The sequence below is a fragment of the Garra rufa genome, chromosome 13 (genome assembly GCF_049309525.1).
Source record: "Garra rufa chromosome 13, GarRuf1.0, whole genome shotgun sequence".
Classification (NCBI taxonomy): Eukaryota; Metazoa; Chordata; class Actinopteri; order Cypriniformes; family Cyprinidae; genus Garra; species Garra rufa.
This window is the reverse complement of record NC_133373.1, coordinates 5,901,564-5,919,809: the sequence shown is the minus strand read 5'-3', so window position 1 is coordinate 5,919,809 and position 18,246 is coordinate 5,901,564. Positions and strand designations below refer to the sequence as shown.

Below are 18,246 nucleotides of genomic sequence, written 5' to 3'. Positions count from 1 at the left end.
AAAAACTTACATTTTAAAAAACTTGTAACAAAAAAATGTTTGCAATTATCAATCAACTGAGTAAGTAAGGTGATAACTATTACGTTTTTTTTTTTACCCTATTCACCTGCAGTGTCTCGTCTTAAAAAGAAATGTAAGCGTAGAGCCCTGTATATAAGAAAACAACATGTGAATCTTACCTGCGAAGGGAAACTGCCATCTGAATCCTCTGTCCTCTGAGCTCCAGCATGGCTGAGCTGTGAAATTTGTGTTATACAGTCAGCTGTCACAACAGATAAAGTATCCAGCGGCGTTAATTCTGAGTGCTCCATATGTGTTGACTGTACAGACTCCACTGCTGCTAAAACCACACTATCTGTGGTATCAATATGGCTGCCTCTGGCATGTGACACGCTAATGTTTTTAAAATGTCCTTTCTCTGTTTCAGTTTGATTCAAGGTCTTTTTCTCTAAAATGCCCACTGTTAGTTTGTCTTGTGTACTCAATGGCTCTTTTTGTGAAGTATCAGTGGTCTCCAGCAGCTTGACTTCAGAAGTTTGAAAGGTTTCTGAATTGGTTGTGTTCTTCTGTTCAGATTCACATGTGTTCAGCTTTTTACTACCGATATTGTTCGCTTTTTCTACACCGGCTTTTTTTCTGTTTTTCTTTCTACCTTTAGCACCTTTTGAAGGGTTTTGAAGGGTTTTTGCTTCATTTGAAGGCTTTTCAAAGGTGTTTTTGTCATCTTCATCATGACTATCCAACATTGGGACATCCTGCTGGTGAACTACAGACTTTGACTCACTGCCTTCTCCATTGTGGACACCCACTTCTGCATCGGTGACTTCACCTTTTTGGATGTCAATCTCCATGATCTCAAGGGTTTGAGGCTGTCCTGGCTGCATTTCAGAGCTACATGATTTCACATTGGACTTTTCTAATGGATCTAGTTTAGTCATTTGGCTTCCAGGGTTCTCAGTACCAGAGGAGCTCCTCTGTTGATTTTTTACATCTGAAGGGGAGAATTTGTCTTTAGGAACTGTACATTGTGTCTCTTCAAATGATGATAATGTAGGAGTATCAACATCCAGGATGATGGTAAATACTTTCTTAGCAGTTCCAGAGCTTGCTTGATGCTCCTCTGGATATGAAAGCATTGGGTCAAATGCTTGAGTAGATGATTCCTTCTCTGGTTTAGGCCTGAAATCAACGTCTAGAGCATCGGTTTGGCTGTTTTCTTCAAAACACACTTTTGATGTTGGAAGATCTGCACGTTCATCAGAAGAGCTTATTAGATCATGTTTATCATCTGGTTTGACTTCCAAGAGTTTCAAGCCATCTTCTGATGTCTCTGTGGTCCCATCATGAACAACTGAAATTATCTCCAATTTAGTTTGTTTCAGTGGGATCTGGCTGGGTTTGGTAAGATCAGAGTCCAGTACTATAGTAAAGACAGGCTTTGATGATTCACAGGATGTGCTGTCATTTTCTCTTAATACAGATTTAGTCTCATCCCTCTCTTTAGATCCAGACATGAACTGCTGCTGATTTGCGCTATTTGCAACATCTACGATTGCTTCTTGTTTTGAGCAAAGTGATATATCTTCTGTTTTACTGACTTCCTTTGTGGGCAAGAATTTTACATTCATACAATCCATGTCAACCACTTCACTGTCAGCCGCAACCTGCAAAACAAAAACGCAACTACTGTAATCCAATATCAAGAAACATCAATCAAAAATATGTGCATTTATTCAGCTTCTGGACTTTTTAAAATAAGTCAAATAAAATAACGACTATGACTTGTATCTCTTACTGAAATATGTGGTAGCAAACTCATTACATTATTAAAAAAAAAATCAACATTGTTTGATACTTATTTAGGACTATGAGGGGTGCCATTATTTTGATGACAAATGGTTGCACTGGGTGAGCTACTGGCGCTACCTTTTGCTATTTTTACCACAACACAACTTGGAAAATAAAACACTGATGCAATGCCACATTATGTGGCTCTTGGTTGTAAATTTCAATGAGAAGCGATGTAGTTCTTCACAGCTTTTCCAAGCGATAATATGAAGGAAAGAATGGGAAGATGCCTGTGGACAAATTAAACTTCCAAAAGACCCACGTCTTTGTTCTCTCCACTTTAGCCTTTAAGAGGCACAGCTACTGAAAGAGCTTATAAACAGCAGAGACAAGAAACGCTAGATGCCATCCTGGCAGGATGCAAACATGTGGCGCTTATCATGATGCCGCAGCCACTGAAGGAGTTTCTCGCATACAAAAAATTTGGATTCAGTGTGCGATGACCTTAGAGCTAAATCAAAATATGTTGTCAAAACGAACACTGCTGTGGTCATCATATCAGTATTTTATTTTCTGAGTTATGCTGCGGTAAAAATACCAACAGGTTGCGGCAGCTCACAGTGCAACAATTTCACGTCATCGAAATATAGGCGCCCCCCATAGCCCAAAATATGTATAAAACAATATGATTTTTTTAAATAAATGTACATCTTGCATTGGTTTTCCACTACATATTTCAGTAAGAGACACCATTTACGTTATATTAAGCCATACACCATAATACCCGGGGTTCCCTTTAAGAAGTCTTTAAAGACTCATCTTTTGATTGAATAAATGCAGCCCTGCTGAGCATGAGATACTTTCAAAAACATTAGAAAAATCTTACTGACTCCAAACTATTGAATGGCAGTTTATTTTAGGCAATTTGGGAAGGTGGAAAATATGAGTGGGACATAACACCAAACTCAATCCTGCACCCAAAATGATTCACAAAGACCCTTTATGTCATCAGCATGTGCATTACCCACTGTAAAACACTTTCCAACTCTCTTTAAACTGTTCTGAGAAACCATCAGGTGGAGCCGAATAATGTTGAAAATGTAGTCTTAAAATAAGCCTTGACATCAGTAATGCACCTGGTTTAGGTAATGTGCTGCAGAGCAAAACATGGAATATCCAGCATTTTTCTGAGAGCAAGTAAAAAACAAGCACTTAAAAGCAATGAGATGCCATCCTACATTAATGGCTCTAGATGTAGAGCAGAGTGGATATGCCATTTATCAGGTTTTAGCTAGGATAAAGTGATTCTGTGCCCACGCCACAGTGGAACACTCAATGAAGTTTCTCCCGCCGACCCCAAATCCAGACCGACAAAGAAAAACAAGTGTACGTCTGTCAAAGAATAACTGCAGGCTTTTTAAATTCTGTCTAAAAAATAAATAATTATATACCATTTAAACAACAAATGCTCATCTTGCTTTAGCTCTGTGATGTGTTATGCTCATGTTCATGCATTACGTAATTATGTTGAAAAAGTCACAAGGTTAGTTCTTCATCTGTGTACTTTGGTTCAAAAAGGTTGGATAAGGCGAAAAACTCCATTTTTTATTTTCTCCTCCAACTTCAAAATTGCCCAATACCATTAATGTACCTTTTTTCGTAAAGGGCGTTTGACTTTTTTTGCACGTTTGCTTTGTAAACACTGGGTACTTCTGTCTACGTCACACATAGGGTTGGGTATCGCTTGAATTTTATCGATTCTGATTCTGCTTATCGACTCAATTCTTAATTCCCATTTCCGATTCCGAAAAAAAATCCATTAAGTCAAACATTTAGACGTCAAACATATTTATTCTTTCTTTTGCCTATGGTTTTACCAAAAAATACCACAGGAAAAAAACCAACTAGACTAATATAAATTTTAAAAATTAAATTGTTAAAGTAATAAAATAGGAACAAACAAATCAATTTGTAATAGCATAATTAAAACTGAACAAATGTCTGGTACAGAAATTGAAATCAAAAGTTTAAAAAGACTGCATAGTTTTCTTTTTATAAATAAACTGAGTGATTAATCCTCATTTAATTTACAAAAGATATTCAGTCAGTTAATGATTTTCTTTTGTTCTTTGATTAATATTAATAACAGATGGCTGTCTCTTTAACAATGAACAATGGACACAGATCTAAAAATACTGTTACATGTGCATTTCTTTCTCATCTGTTTATGTTCACTTAAGACAAAAAAAACGCTATGTTTATGATGATATATTGACGTATTTCATGCATACTGGTCAATAAATGTGAACGAAAAGTCAGTTCCGGCCCAGAACTTATCGAATACCCGATTATTGGATTTTTTAAATGAACTTGTAAAATGCAAGCAGTTGTCGATACCCAACTCTAGTCACACGTGACCTTTCCAACAAGTAATGCGTCCAGCTAGTCTAAGACGAGCATTTGTAGTTAAGTCTATAATTAAGTCTTTTTTGGGGGGGGGGGAATGACCAATTGTTTTGCTACATAAGACCTTAATTCCTCAGCTAGGATCATTTAGAGCCTTTTAAAGCTGCACTGAAACTGGACCTTTAACCCATTGATCCCCATTAAAGCCCACTATATGGAGAAAAATCCTGTAATGTTTTCCTCATAAACCTTATTTTCTTTCCGACTGAAGAAAGAAAGACATGAACATCTTGGATGACATGGGGGCAAATAAACTATCAGGACATTTTTATTCTGGAAGCGAACTTCTCCTTTAATTGTACTCTAAAAATGTACCAAAACGTCCTTTTCAAAAGAGCACTAACCTGAGCTGACTGGAGCTCCTCTGTGGATACTCCAGGCTGATGAGACTCGATGCATTGAATGGAATTTTGATCTTGGTCAGAATTTCCTTGTTGAGAACTCTCATCTTCCAAGATCTTCTTCAGGGCTGGTGTCTTTCCAAACAGCGTCTGAACATCTTGGAAGTGAGCAGTCTGACCCTCTGGAGTACAGCTTGTCTGCAGGACCTCAGGCAGTTTCTCAGCCTCTAGAAGGTTTCCTTCCACTTGTTTAAGAGCCTACAGAGAATCCACCAAGGCAGTTAGTCTCATTACATTAGGACTGGAGAAGGATAATCGAAACTATCATTTCTATTGCAGTTCATAGATTGTAAAAAAAATTATGCTTATCTGAGGTGAACTAAAATGTAATGGAAGTTACATCAAATTACCTATAACCTTGGTGAGGTTTTAGTACTGGATACATTTCTAAAACAAAGTTTAGTGATACAGTGTTTTACATTTGAGAGTGTATGATTGTTTGTGAATGGTTTCTCTCTGTCTTTTACCTTTAAAGCATTTGAATCATCAGAACTGTCCTCTATCTGGCCCTGTAGAGAGTCCAGACTCTGTTGCCTCTGTTTTATTAACATTGTGCACTTCAGCTCCTCATTCATGCTCTCACCAACACACACATCCTGAACAAAAACATTAACACCATTAGATGTAAACAGGACTGTGCAGCAGATAAATATGTCTGAGAGACTTTTATGGAGTTATATTACAGTCACAAATTGCTCAGCTATTATTGCAAATCAAACACCTAATATATTATTTAATATAATATACAGTTGAAAAAGTTTGAAAAAGGTCAAAAGTTTACATCCCCCTTTCAGAATCTGTAAAATGTTAACAATTTGACCAAAATAATCATACAAACTGCATGTTATTGTTTTAGTATTGACCTGAATAAGATATTTCACATATAGATGAGCTGGTTCAAAAGTTTACATACACTTGATTCTTTATATGGTGTTATCTGAATGATCCACAGCTGTGTTTTTGTTTTGTTTTTTAATTTAGTGATAGTTTTTCATAAGTCCCTTGTTTGTCCTGAACAGTTAAACTGCCTGCTGTTCTAGAAAAAATCCTTCATGTCCCACAAATCTGTTGGTTTTCAGGATTTTTGTGTATTTGAACTCTTTCCAACAATGACTGCATGATTTTGAGATCCATCTTTTCAGACTGAGGACAACTGAGAGACTCATATGCAACTATTACAGAAGGTTTATGTACTCACTGATGCCCCAGAAGAAAAAAAAAAAGCATTAAGAGCCAGGGATGAAAACTTTTTAACAGAATGGAGAGGCGTATATTTTTCTTATTTTGCCTAAATATCTTTTTTTTTTTTCATTACCCATTCAGAGGCTACAGAAGATAGTTACATGTTTCTCAGAAGACAAAATAAGTTAAATTTACCCTGATGTTACCATTCGGGTGACAACAGTGTTAATACCTGTAAGCTTTTGAACAGGGTCATTTTTATAAATTGAACTATTATTTCTCTTGTGGCTATATGAAAATGTCTTTTATGTGAAATATCTTATTTAGTTCAGTATTAAATAAAGAATAACATCTTGTATGATCCCTTTTATTTTAATAAAATAATTAACATTTTGCAGATTCTGTAAGGGGGGGAATGTACACTTTTGACCACAACTGTAATATAAAATAATATAATATAATATAATAGGCAGGGAAAGGAGAAAAGGGCTGTTCAAAAATAAAGTGCGTCAGATGTTCCTTTTACTCTATGGTGGACTGAAATGGAATTTAAATTGCTGTTAACAGACAGTCCATAACTCCTAGAACTGAAGTAGTTACTAAGAAACAAAATGAATCTATCAAAGCTAAAATTGTTCATATTTCAGTTCAAGCCATTTTAAAAACCCACACCTCCAGACCCATGACAACAAAATTACCTGCACTGCTGTGAGTTTCTCTTCAAGTGTGACCTGTCTATTCACATCCTCAAGAACCTGAAAATCCCCCTTCAGATGCATTTCACTGGCCGAGCTGCAGGCCTGCTCTTTGAAGTCCAACTCAAGAAGTGGATCTTGTGTCTTGACTCCATGTGACTGTTCCTCTGTTTTACCATTAAATTTAGACTTGATCTCAGGCCCAATATCTTGTGCTTTTTTAATCAAGGGCTTGACATGCTTAGGGTCGTGGGCCATTTGATTTTCAGGCCTGTTGGGGGTCATTGCTTGCTCTCTCTTGTCTATGACTAGCTCTCTAGCCGTGCAGATGCTGTCTTGAAGGTGAGCTCCGCCTTTAGCCAGTGCCTGCAGGTTTTCCTGACCTGCAATGCTGGCCAGCAGATTTATCTGCTGTAGTAAAGCATCGACCTGATCTGCCTCCGCTTCAAGCTGCTTTGATAAGCCCTGTCAGCCAAAATGGTAGGATTGAGAGTTGAAATTACTGTTTTGTATGTGACAAAATCAGCCACAACAGAAATGTACTACACAGCTGCATTACTTTCCAGTGTGTTTAAGGCTTAGTCTTAAGACATAAACATTCACCTGGATTGTGTTGAGGACCTGTGGGCGTTCGGATGTAGTTGGTGAGGTCAGTGCATTTGTGATAGTCTGAATGGAGGACAGGCGATTTGCGATATCAAATGCCACCTTCCTTTTGGCAGCTTCCAGCTGTCTGAAAACATCACTGGTCTCAGAAAAGAGCTCCTTCACCTCTGCCATCTTTTTCCTCAGCTGACTCTCAATCACCTTTAAAAATGAACTACAGTAAATTTGCTGAAACTTGAAGACTAATACATGAGGTTATCACATCATTTTTACATACAAATGTCATTACACATTGTTTAGCATTAATTTAAAGGGGACATCGGATGCCCATTTTCCCCAAGATGGTATGATTCCTTAAGGTCATGAAATGGTTGTGTGAAACAACACCCTTTCTACCTGGTCAAAAACAGCTCTGTTAACAGTGATTCGTTTTCGGTACATGTCTCTTTAAATGATAATGAGCTGCTCACTTTGTCCCTCTCTTCTGTTTTTTTGTGTATTTGGTGGGGCGTTAGCATCAAAAACAAAAGTAATCCACTTTGTCCTCAGTAAGGTTGGAAGAAAATGAAGAATCTTATGTTCACTTCTCAAGCTACAAAACATCTGCATTGCTTAGAGACATTGTTTACGCTACAGCTCCTTGAGCGTGGAGAAAATAGCAGACAGTGTACAACTGGCTGAGGGTGGGAATATGCGAATACAGGACTGTCTGTCAGCAGTTGTGGGCGGGGCTTGGGCAATATGACATCATACTGCTCCAAATATCTAAACGGCTTGATGATTGAGACCATTCAGGTTTTTTGGGGATTAAAAAAAAAGGAGTGAATGGACTTATCATTGTAGAGTGGTTATATACACATACTGCTAACACACATTTATATACAAACACAATGTAAAAGTTAATTTTGCATCCAATGTCCCCTTTAGCTTTGTGAAAAGTTGCTGGTGTGTCAGAAAATCACCTGTAGCTCCAGTGGGAACTCGTGACTCTGCAGCATCTCCTGGATCTCTGAAGATCTGCGATGAAAATGTTCAATGTTCTCCTCTTGAACCCTGAGCTCATCCTGTAAAAGACAATTAGATTTGACGCAGAAACTGTCAGCTGCGACATTTATAACAAAAAAATGGTTTTAATCAAAGGCTTCACCATTTATGTAAGACTAATATACATATGAAACATCACAACTGTAAATACAGTTGCAATAAAAATTATACAACCCCCTTGACCTGCAAGACATTTTGCGGCAAAGAACAACATTTTGTGAAGTCATCAGTATACTATTGGAGAAAGTTTATTAATACACATTTAAGTAATTCTGAGAACGTAAGTTCATGAAAAGAAATTTGCTCTAAATGTTCACGATCAAAATGATTCAACCCCCAAAGTAAAACTTTTATTCTGCAAAACCACCAATAAACACTGCTTAAAAAGTGCTTAGAAGCTTCTGTCACCTCTTTACTGCAATCTTGGCCCATTCCCCACCTGAAAAAGCTTTCAGTTCACTAATAATCTTTGGTTTTCACTTTGCCACTGTCTTCTTCAAATTCAAATCCAAATATTTTCAATGCAAATTAAATCTGTAGTTTGAACAGACCACTCAAGAACATTCTATGACTGAACCAAGCAAAAGTAGATTTGGATGTATACTTTGGTGCAAAGACTGAGGCTAATGATCAATAGACTTTCCCGCAGGACAATCATCCCAAAGACATTACAATTCTTGCCAAAATGGCCTCATACTTCTCATACTAATCCATAATTTCCCTTATACGGACATGTTTTTCACTTCCGGCTACAGTTACACAACCCCATAACGGGACTGATCAAACTCAGTGTTTGACGATGGAGATGGTGTTCTTTTGCTTACAAGTTTAGCCTTTTTTGCACCAGACACACCGCTGATCCATGGGGTCCAAAAATTCCAGTTTGAACACATCACTCCATAAAACATTCTTCCAGAACTCCACAGGTCTATCCAAATGAATTTTAGCATAGTCAAGCCAGCCTTTTTGTTCTTCTGGGTCAGAAGTGGTATTCTGCAAAATGCCTTAACATGAAGGCCATACTTGTCTAGTGTTCTTCTTATACACTGCATTAAAATGTTTTTCCTTTTTTCATTGGGTCATCTTGCAAGGCTTTAGTTGTACATTGCAGGTTTTCTCAGTTGCTCTGATCAAACATGTTATTGCTTTATTATTGTGCTTTTTCTTTCTCAACACCCTCAAACGTTTTTATGGTACAACATAAAAACTGGCAGCTTAAACTAAGGAATAAGGCTGCCAGCTGTGTCTCTAGAAGCTTTTAATGTCTTGAAAATCTTCATGTACAGATTTTTAATACAACTATTTCTTCTCTATAGCTTTTGTGAGAGCTCGGTTGACTTTGTCATTTTAGCTACTGAAACTTCAGCACATGCATGGGGCTAAATGCATGCATGTGTAACACCCCCAAGTCATTTAGTCATTTTTTAAATAGCATGTCTAAAGTCTTAATTAAAACAGCAATGCTGAATAAGGGTTAAATAATTATAAAGTTACATTAGATATTGACATTATCACTTTTAATATGCCAGTGAACTGTTGTAGATGCATTTTTTATAAAGCTCTGGATCCTTGAATTTGAAATAAAAAACATTTGATTAAAAAAAAACAAAAAAAACAAACAAAAAAAAAAACAGTAAAATCTTAAAAAATGTAAAGCTGAATTATATGTCTTACTCCAGTCCTTGGTGCCACATGATTTATTTATTTATCTTTCTAATACAGTCGTGGCCAAAAGTTTTGAGAATGACACAAACATTAGTTTTCACAAAGTTTGCTGCTCAACTGCTTTTAGATCTTTGTTTCAGTTGTTTCTGTGATGTACTGAAATATAATTACAAGCACTTCATCCGTTTCAAAGGCTTTTATCGACAATTACATGACATTTATGCAAAGAGTCAGTATTTGAAGTTGGCCCTTCTTTTTTAGGACCTCTGCAATTCGACTGGGCATGCTCTCAATCAACTTCTGGGCCAAATCCTGACTGATAGCAACCCATTCTTTCATAATCACTTCTTGGAGTTTGTCAGAATTAGTGGGTTTTTGTTTGTCCACCCGCCTCTTGAGGATTGACCACAAGTTCTCAATGGGATTAAGATCTGGGGAGTTTCCAGGCCATGGACCCAAAATTTCAACGTTTTGGTCCCCGAGCCACTTAGTTAGCACTTTTGCCTTATGACACGGTGCTCCATCGTGCTGGAAAATGCATTGTTCTTCGCCAAACTGTTGTTGGTGTTGGAAGAAGTTGCTGTTGGAGGGTGTTTTGGTGCCATTCTTTATTCATGGCTGTGTTTTTGGGCAAAATTGTGAGTGAGCCCACTCCCTTGGATGAGAAGCAACCCCACACATGAATGGTCTCAGGATGCTTTACTGTTGGCATGACACAGGACTGATGGTAGCGCTCACCTTTTCTTCTCCGGACAAGCCTTTTTCCAGATGCCCCAAACAATCGGAAAGAGGCTTCATCAGAGAATATGACTTTGCCCCAGTCCTCAGCAGTCCATTCACCATACTTTTTGCAGAAGATCAATCTGTCCCTGATGTTTTTTTTGGAGAGAAGTGGCTTGTTTGCTGCCCTTCTTGACACCAGGCCATCTTCCAAAAGTCTTGGCCTCACTGTGCGTTCAGATGCGCTCACACCTGCCTGCTGCCATTCCTGAGCAAGCTCTGCACTGGTGGCACTCCGATCCCGCAGCTGAATCCTCTTTAGGAGACCATCCTGGCGCTTGCTGGACTTTCTTGGATGCCCTGAAGCCTTCTTAACAAGAATTGAACCTCTTTCCTTGAAGTTCTTGATGATCCTATAAATTGTTGATTTAGGTGCAATCTTAGTAGCCACAATATCCTTGCCTGTGAAGCCATTTTTATGCAACGCAATGATGGCTGCACGCGTTTCTTTGCAGGTCACCATGGTTAACAATGGAAGAACAATGATTTCAAGCCTCACCCTCCTTTTAACATGTCAAGTCTGCCATTCTAACCCAATCAGCCTGACGTAATGATCTCCAGCCTTGTGCTCGTCTACATTCTCACCTGAGTTAACAAGATGATTACTGAAATGATCTCAGCAGGTCCTTTAATGCAGTGGTTCTCAATCCTGGTCCTGGGGGACCCCTGCTCTGCACATTTTGCATGTCTCTTATTTAACACACCTGATTGAGATCTTCAGCTTGTTAGTTCAGTTCATGGATCTCTCTCCTAATGAGCTGATCTCAATCAGGTGTGTTAAATAAGGGAGACATGCAAAATGTGCAGAGCAGGGGTCCCCCAGGACCAGGATTGAGAACCACTGCTTTAATGACAGCAATGAAATGCATTGGAAAGTTTTTTTCGGGATTAAGTTCATTTTCATGGACTATGCAATTCATCTGATCACTCTTCATAACATTCTGGAGTATATGCAAATTGCTATTATAAAAACTTAAGCAGCAACTTTTCCAATTTCCAATATTTATGTAATTCTCAAAACTTTTGGCCACGACTGTATTATGATTTGGTGCTTAAGAATCATTTATTAATATTTAATTTATTAATACCATGGTGCATATTTTTCTTCTGGATTTTTTGACTGAGAGAAAGCTCAAAGAACAGCATTTCTCAAAAATATCTTAATTTGTGTTCTGAGGATGAACAAATGTCATACAGTTTGGAACGACATGAGGGTGAGTAATTAATGAATTTTCATTTACTGGGTGAACTAAACCTTTAACATTGGTCTCCAATTCTAACACGTGTATTTGAAAGTTATACCTAAAATTCGTCTACTGACAAAATTTTACCTGCATGGCAGACACATCCTGCTCCGTCTGAAAGGGGTGTGACTCAGCAAGTGTCATCAGATTTTGAGCACTCCAGCCCTCCACCTCTCCAGCCAACAGTAAGAGTTTTTCCCAAAGAGAAAAGCCAGCTTGAAGACTGTCCAGATGACAGTCTGTCTTCTCAGTGACCTGAAATAGTAGGTTAATGCCAACACTGAACATTATCAGAGAAAGAAATTGAGAGCATTTATATCATACTACGGCATTATGAGGGAACATACATCAAGCCAGCGGTCCATAAGGGTGTCAGCCTCACTCTCAAATGGAGCTTCTGCACAGTCTGGGATCCTTCTCATCAGAGACTGGAGCTGTCGACACACAGCTCTGAACTCCTCCACCCCATCCCCAAGACCACTGAGATCTGACTTTATACTGGTCACCTGCACACACATACACAAAATGGAAATAGTCACGCTTTTATTCACACTCATTCTGACCCCAGATTTATGAAGATGTAGTATGCATTTTACAAAATAACAATCTGCAGTTAAAGGAGAAGTTCACTTTCAGAAGAAAAATGTACAGATATGTACTAACCCCTTGTCATCCAAGATGTTCATGGCTTTCTTTTTTCAGTCGTAAAGAAGTTATGTTTTTCAGGAAAAAAGTACAGGATTTTTCTCCATATAGTGAACTTCTATCTATGGTGCCCCGAGTTTGAACTTCCAAAATGCAGATTAAATGCAACTCTAAACGATCCCAACTGAGGAAAAAGAGTCTTATCTAGTGAAACAAACCGTTATTTATATACTTTTTAACCTCAAAAGCTTGTTTTGTCTCTCTTTGCGATGTGCATGAGTACACTGTTTCCTGCCAAAATATCTAAAAATTCTTAAATCAAGAAGGATTTTCTGTTTTCAGAAAAAAATATTCAAAATTAAGTGAGTTTTTGCTTAGAACAAGCAAAATAATCTGCCAATGGGGTAAGCAAAAAATCTTATTTCAAACAGAAAACAGAATTATTTTTCTTACCCCATTGGCCAATTATTTAGTCTTATCTAGTGAAACAATCTGTTTTTTTTTAATTACAATTTATATACCTTTTAACCTCAAATGCTTGTTTTGTCTCTCTCTGCGATGTGCATGAGTACACTGCAAAAAAAATGTTTTTCTTACTTAGATTTTTTGTCTTGTTTCAAGACAAAATATCTAAAAATTCTTAAATCAAGAAGGATTTTCTAGACAAGTAAAAAATATTTTCTTGTTTTCAGAAAAAAAAAGAAGTCAAAATTAAGTGTGTTTTTGCTTGAAACAAGCAAAATAATTGGCCAATGGGGTAAGAAAAATAATTGTGTTTTCTGTTTGAAATAAGATTTTTTGCTTACCCCATTGGCAGTAAAAACTTCATTGGAGTTTCAAGTAAAAACTCACTTAATTTTGACTTTGAAAATATTTTTTACTAGTCTAGAAAATCCTTCTTGATTTAAGAATTTTTAGATATTTTGTCTTGAAACAAGACAAAAAAAATCGAAGTAAGAAAACATCGCAGAGAGAGACAAAACAAGCATTTGAGGTGAAAAAAGTCAAGATATTTTGGCTGGAAACAAGGCAAAAAATCTAAGCATTTTTTGCAGTGTAGTCTGTGCATCTCTGGTTAAAAACTCCCATCTTATTTTCTCCCTCAAATGCATAAATCATTTCAAAATCATCCTACATCACTGCACTGCACAAGTACTTCAAATTGAACATTCGAAGAAAATCAAACACCTTTAACAAAAAAGGTAAAACAGCGATGTAGGCGATTTTGAAGTTGAGGGACAAAATGAGATGGGAGTTCAGGTAGAGCAAGAAAAGATGTGCGTTTGAGGTTAAAAAGTATATAAATTTTAATTAAAAAAAGAAAATAACCGATCATTTTGCGAGATAAGATCCTTCTTCCTTGGCTGGGATCGTTTAGAGCCCTTTGAAGCTAAATGTAAACAGCATTTTGGAAGTTCAAATTTGGGGCTTCATTGAAGTCCACTATATGGAGAGAAATGCTGCAGTTAATACTGCCATCTGCAGTCCACCAGGAATGAAAGCACTGAAGCACTTTCCAGTTTTTTGTACCTTACTGATCAGGAGCTGTAGGTTGTCTTTGCCCATATAGGAGGCTTGATCACCAATCGTCTGCTCTGCTTTCTGCAAAGTACTGCCTAAGTGATTTCGGCAGCTCTGGAACTTCTTCAGTAGTTCACTCAGAGAGACACATTGTTCACGACTGAAACAGAAACCGATATGTACATATTTAGCAATATGTGCAAGAAAAAGCCCCCCCCCCCCCAAAAAAAAACTATAATCATGTGCATTTCTCGTCACCTCTCTGTGACTGCTTTGTGTGCGTTTTCCCATTGCATCTGTAGCTCTCTGATTCCTGTGTCTGAGGCGTTTGTCTGTGCACAAGTATTTCTCAGATCCTGAATCTCTGAGCGTAGTGCAACCAGTTTGCTCTCCATGTCTGTCAGGAAGCGTAACCTGAGAAAGAGAGACATTTGTGAGACTGAGAAAGAGGCATATTGTCTATGCATATTGTTTAAATTTTTATAATCTCCATAATAATAATTTATTTTAATTTTATTTAATTCACCCTTGAAAAATCGATTATTTTAATTAACATATCTAGCACTTTTTTAATAAATTAAATTTAAAAAAGTATTAAACTGCAATATACAAAATAAAATAAATGATTTATAAAGCATGTTTAATTTTATACAAAACAAGAGGGAAAAGCAGCAAAAAAAGCTAGCATTTTTAAATGTAATAATTTAATTTAGCCTTGAAAATATCTATTATTTTAATGAACATAACTAGCACCTTGTTTTAATACATTAAATAAAATAAAAAATGTACTAGTAATGATAATTAAAAAAACTGCAATATACTAAATAAAATGTATAAAGCATGTTTAATTTATTTCATGCAAAACAAGAGAAAAAAAGAAGCAATCCTGTTTTATTAAATTGGTTTCATTTTAAATTGTTTATGGCAATTTTATTTTAGTAAACAATACTACCATTTTAATTTAGCCTTGAAAATATCAATTATTTTAATTAACGTAACTAGCACCTTATTTTAGTAAATTAAATTAAATCAAAAAGGTACTAGTAATGTTAATTTAAAAAAACAACTGCAATTTACAAAATAAAATAACTGATAAAGCACATTTAATTTATTTTATGCAAAATAAGAGGGAAAAAAGGAATCCTGTTTTATTAAATTGATTTTATTTTAAACTGTATATTGCAATTGTTTTTTTAATAAACATAACTACCATTTTAAATTAATTTAACTTAATTTAGCCTCAAAAATATCAATTATTTTATTTACCATAACTAGAACCTTGTTTTAATAAATTAAATTAAATCAAATCAAAAAGGTACTATTTATGTTAATTTAAAAAAACAACTGCAATTTACAAAATAAAATAATTGATAAAGCACATTTAATTTATTTTATGCAAAATAAGAGGGAAAAAAGGAATTCTGTTTTATTAAATTGATTTTATTTTAAACTGTATATTGCAATTGTTTTTTTAATAAACATAACTACCATTTTGAATTAATTTAATTTAGCCTCAAAAATATAAATTATTTTATTTACCATAACTAGAACCTTGTTTTAATAAATTAAATTAAATCAAATCAAAAAGGTACTAGTTATGTTAATTTAAAAAAACAACTGCAATTTACAAAATAAAATAATTTTTAAAGCACATTTAATTTATATGCAAAACAAGAGGAAAAAGAAGCAATCCTGTTTTAGTAATTTTTTTTCTTATTGTATATTGCAATTTATATTTTACTAAATATTACTATCATTTTTAATTCAACTGCATTGAACTGAATTAAAATTTAGCCTTGAAAATTATGTATGCAAGACATTCAGCCTAGGCATTAAGCAAAGGCAAAAGCACTCACGCCATCACAAAATTTTTTATATTTATATTATCTCCATACAATATAAAATAAATAAAAATACATCTAAAGAACACTTAATTTGTTGTATGCAAAACAAGAGGAAAAAGAAGTAATCCTGTTTAAGTAAATTGTTTTTTAATTGTATATTGCAATTGATATTTTACTAAATATTACTAGCATTAATTTAATAGTAATTAATTGAACTGAATTGAATTTAGTTTAGTCTTGTAAATAATGTATGCAAAACAAAGAAAGAAAAATCTGAATTAAATTTAATTAAACGCTAGTAATATTTAGTAAAATATCAATATATATATATTTTTAATTTAATTTAAGCATGCATGCAAAAGAGAGCAAGTAAAAAAAAAATAAAAAAAAATAAAAACACAGAGGCAGGTCTGAAGCAAGTCTTCTGACCTGTGCTGTAGTGCAGGAAGTGTAGGCTCCTTCAGCCCATGTTTCTCAAGCGCCGTCAGCACCTCCCTGAGGGCGACCTGCAGGCCCATCCTCTTCCTACCAAATGCTCTGTCCCTCTGTTCTCCCTCCGCTTTTCCTTTCCCTCCTCTGTCAGATGGCTTTAGTCCAACAGCCAGTCTGGCCTCCACCTCTTCGGCATGCAAAGCCAAAGCTGACACCATCTCATGACAGCTGCCTGGTTTATCATCCAGACTTATTCTCAAACCAGCATCAACCAGCAATCGGTCTAGCTGAACCGATTCTTCCCTGGCTTTCTGAAGGCTTTGCCGGATGGAGACTAAACTGCGATCGGAAGTGCTATGAGCTGCATTGAGGTCGGCATTCACCTGCTGGAGACGGGATAGGAGCTTCACAAGGCCTATCAGGGCGGTCTCACTCTTTCTCAGACCTTGTCTTTGCTGCTCCAAGCATTTGGTGCGGTCCTGGAGAGTTTGCTGCAGGGGAAGATGAGCTTGCAGCTCAATGTGACTAACTGAACCTCCACTCTTATCAAGCAGAAACAGCTCTTTCTCGATACTTTCATCCAGACACTGAATAAAAAACAAACAAAGAGCTTAGTTTGAACACGCAAAGCATATCAGTTCATGTAAGGTACATTATGCAAATATTTGAATGTATGTTTCAAATGAGGAAGCAAACATTTCTTAAAGAAAACCCTGGGCATTGTACAATGGCATTTTAGTGGCACCTTAAAATAGGAAAAAAAAAAAAATCCACGATTACAAGATTTTCGATTATTCTCAAAACATTGACTTTATTCTCTTAATTTTGACTATTTTCAAAATTTCAACTTTATTCTAGTAATTCTGACTTTATTCTCGTAATTTCAACCTCATTCTCGTAATTTCTACTTTATTTTCAAAATATTTCAACTTTATTCTCGCAATTCCAACTTTATCCTCGCAGTTCAGACTTTTTCATAATTCCGACTTTATTCTCTAAACGTTTCGACATTATTCTATGCATTTCGACTTTATTCTCATACTTTTGACTTTATTTTCAAAATATTTCAACTTTATTCTCGCAATTCAGACCTTTTCATAATTCCGACTTTATTTTCATAATTCTGACTTTTTTCTCTAAATGTTTCGACTTTATTCTAAGCATTTCGACTTTATTCTCATATTTTTGTCGTTATTTTCGAAATATTTCAACTTTTCTCGTAATTTTGACTTTTTTCTCGTAATTTCAAAATATTTCAACTTTTTTCTCGTAATTTTGACTATTCTCTAAACATTGACTTTTCTCGTAATTTTGACTTTATTATCATAATTTCAACTTTATTATAATTTTAACTATATCATCATAATTTTGATTTTATTCTTAAAACATTTCGTCTTTATTCCTGAATTTCGACTTTATTCTCGTAATTTCGACTTTATTCTCGTAATTTTTACTTTATTTTCCAAAATATTTAAACTTTATTCTCGTCATTTTGGCTTTATGCTCGAAACATTTAGACTTTTCTCGTAATTTCGACTTTATTTTCTAAATATTTCAACTTCATTCTTGCAATTTCGACTTCATTCTCAAAACATTTTGACTTTATTCTCGCAATTCAGACCTTTTCATAATTCCGACTTTATTTTCATAATTCTGACTTTATTCTCTAAACGTTTCGACTTTATTCTCATATTTTTGTCTTTATTTTCGAAATATTTAAACCTTTTTAAACCTTTTTAAACTTTTCTCGTACTTTGACTATTCTCTAAACATTTTGACTTTTCTCGTAATTTCGACTTTATTCTCGTAATTTTGACTATTTTCCAAAATATTTAAACTTTATTCTCGTCATTTTGGCTTTATGCTCGAAACATTTCGACTTTTCTCGTAATTTAGACTTTATTTTCTAAATATTTCAACTTTATTCTTATAA

The 18,246-nt window shown here is 35.5% G+C and overlaps 1 protein-coding gene across 1 annotated transcript in view; it reads right to left on the bottom strand.

Moving 5' to 3' along the window:
• syne2a (spectrin repeat containing, nuclear envelope 2a) overlaps positions 1-18,246 on the bottom strand; it is a 136,430-nt gene that overhangs the window by 88,899 nt on the left and 29,285 nt on the right. Inside the window, exons 30-40 of the mRNA XM_073816637.1 lie at positions 16,311-16,900; positions 14,296-14,451; positions 14,047-14,197; positions 12,219-12,377; positions 11,959-12,126; positions 8,101-8,202; positions 7,136-7,339; positions 6,536-6,997; positions 5,123-5,251; positions 4,599-4,853; positions 180-1,664 (exon numbers count right to left, since the gene is read on the bottom strand). Of these exons, the coding sequence (XP_073672738.1) occupies positions 180-1,664; positions 4,599-4,853; positions 5,123-5,251; positions 6,536-6,997; positions 7,136-7,339; positions 8,101-8,202; positions 11,959-12,126; positions 12,219-12,377; positions 14,047-14,197; positions 14,296-14,451; positions 16,311-16,900 (3,861 nt within the window). The remainder of the gene's footprint in view (positions 1-179; positions 1,665-4,598; positions 4,854-5,122; positions 5,252-6,535; positions 6,998-7,135; positions 7,340-8,100; positions 8,203-11,958; positions 12,127-12,218; positions 12,378-14,046; positions 14,198-14,295; positions 14,452-16,310; positions 16,901-18,246) is intronic.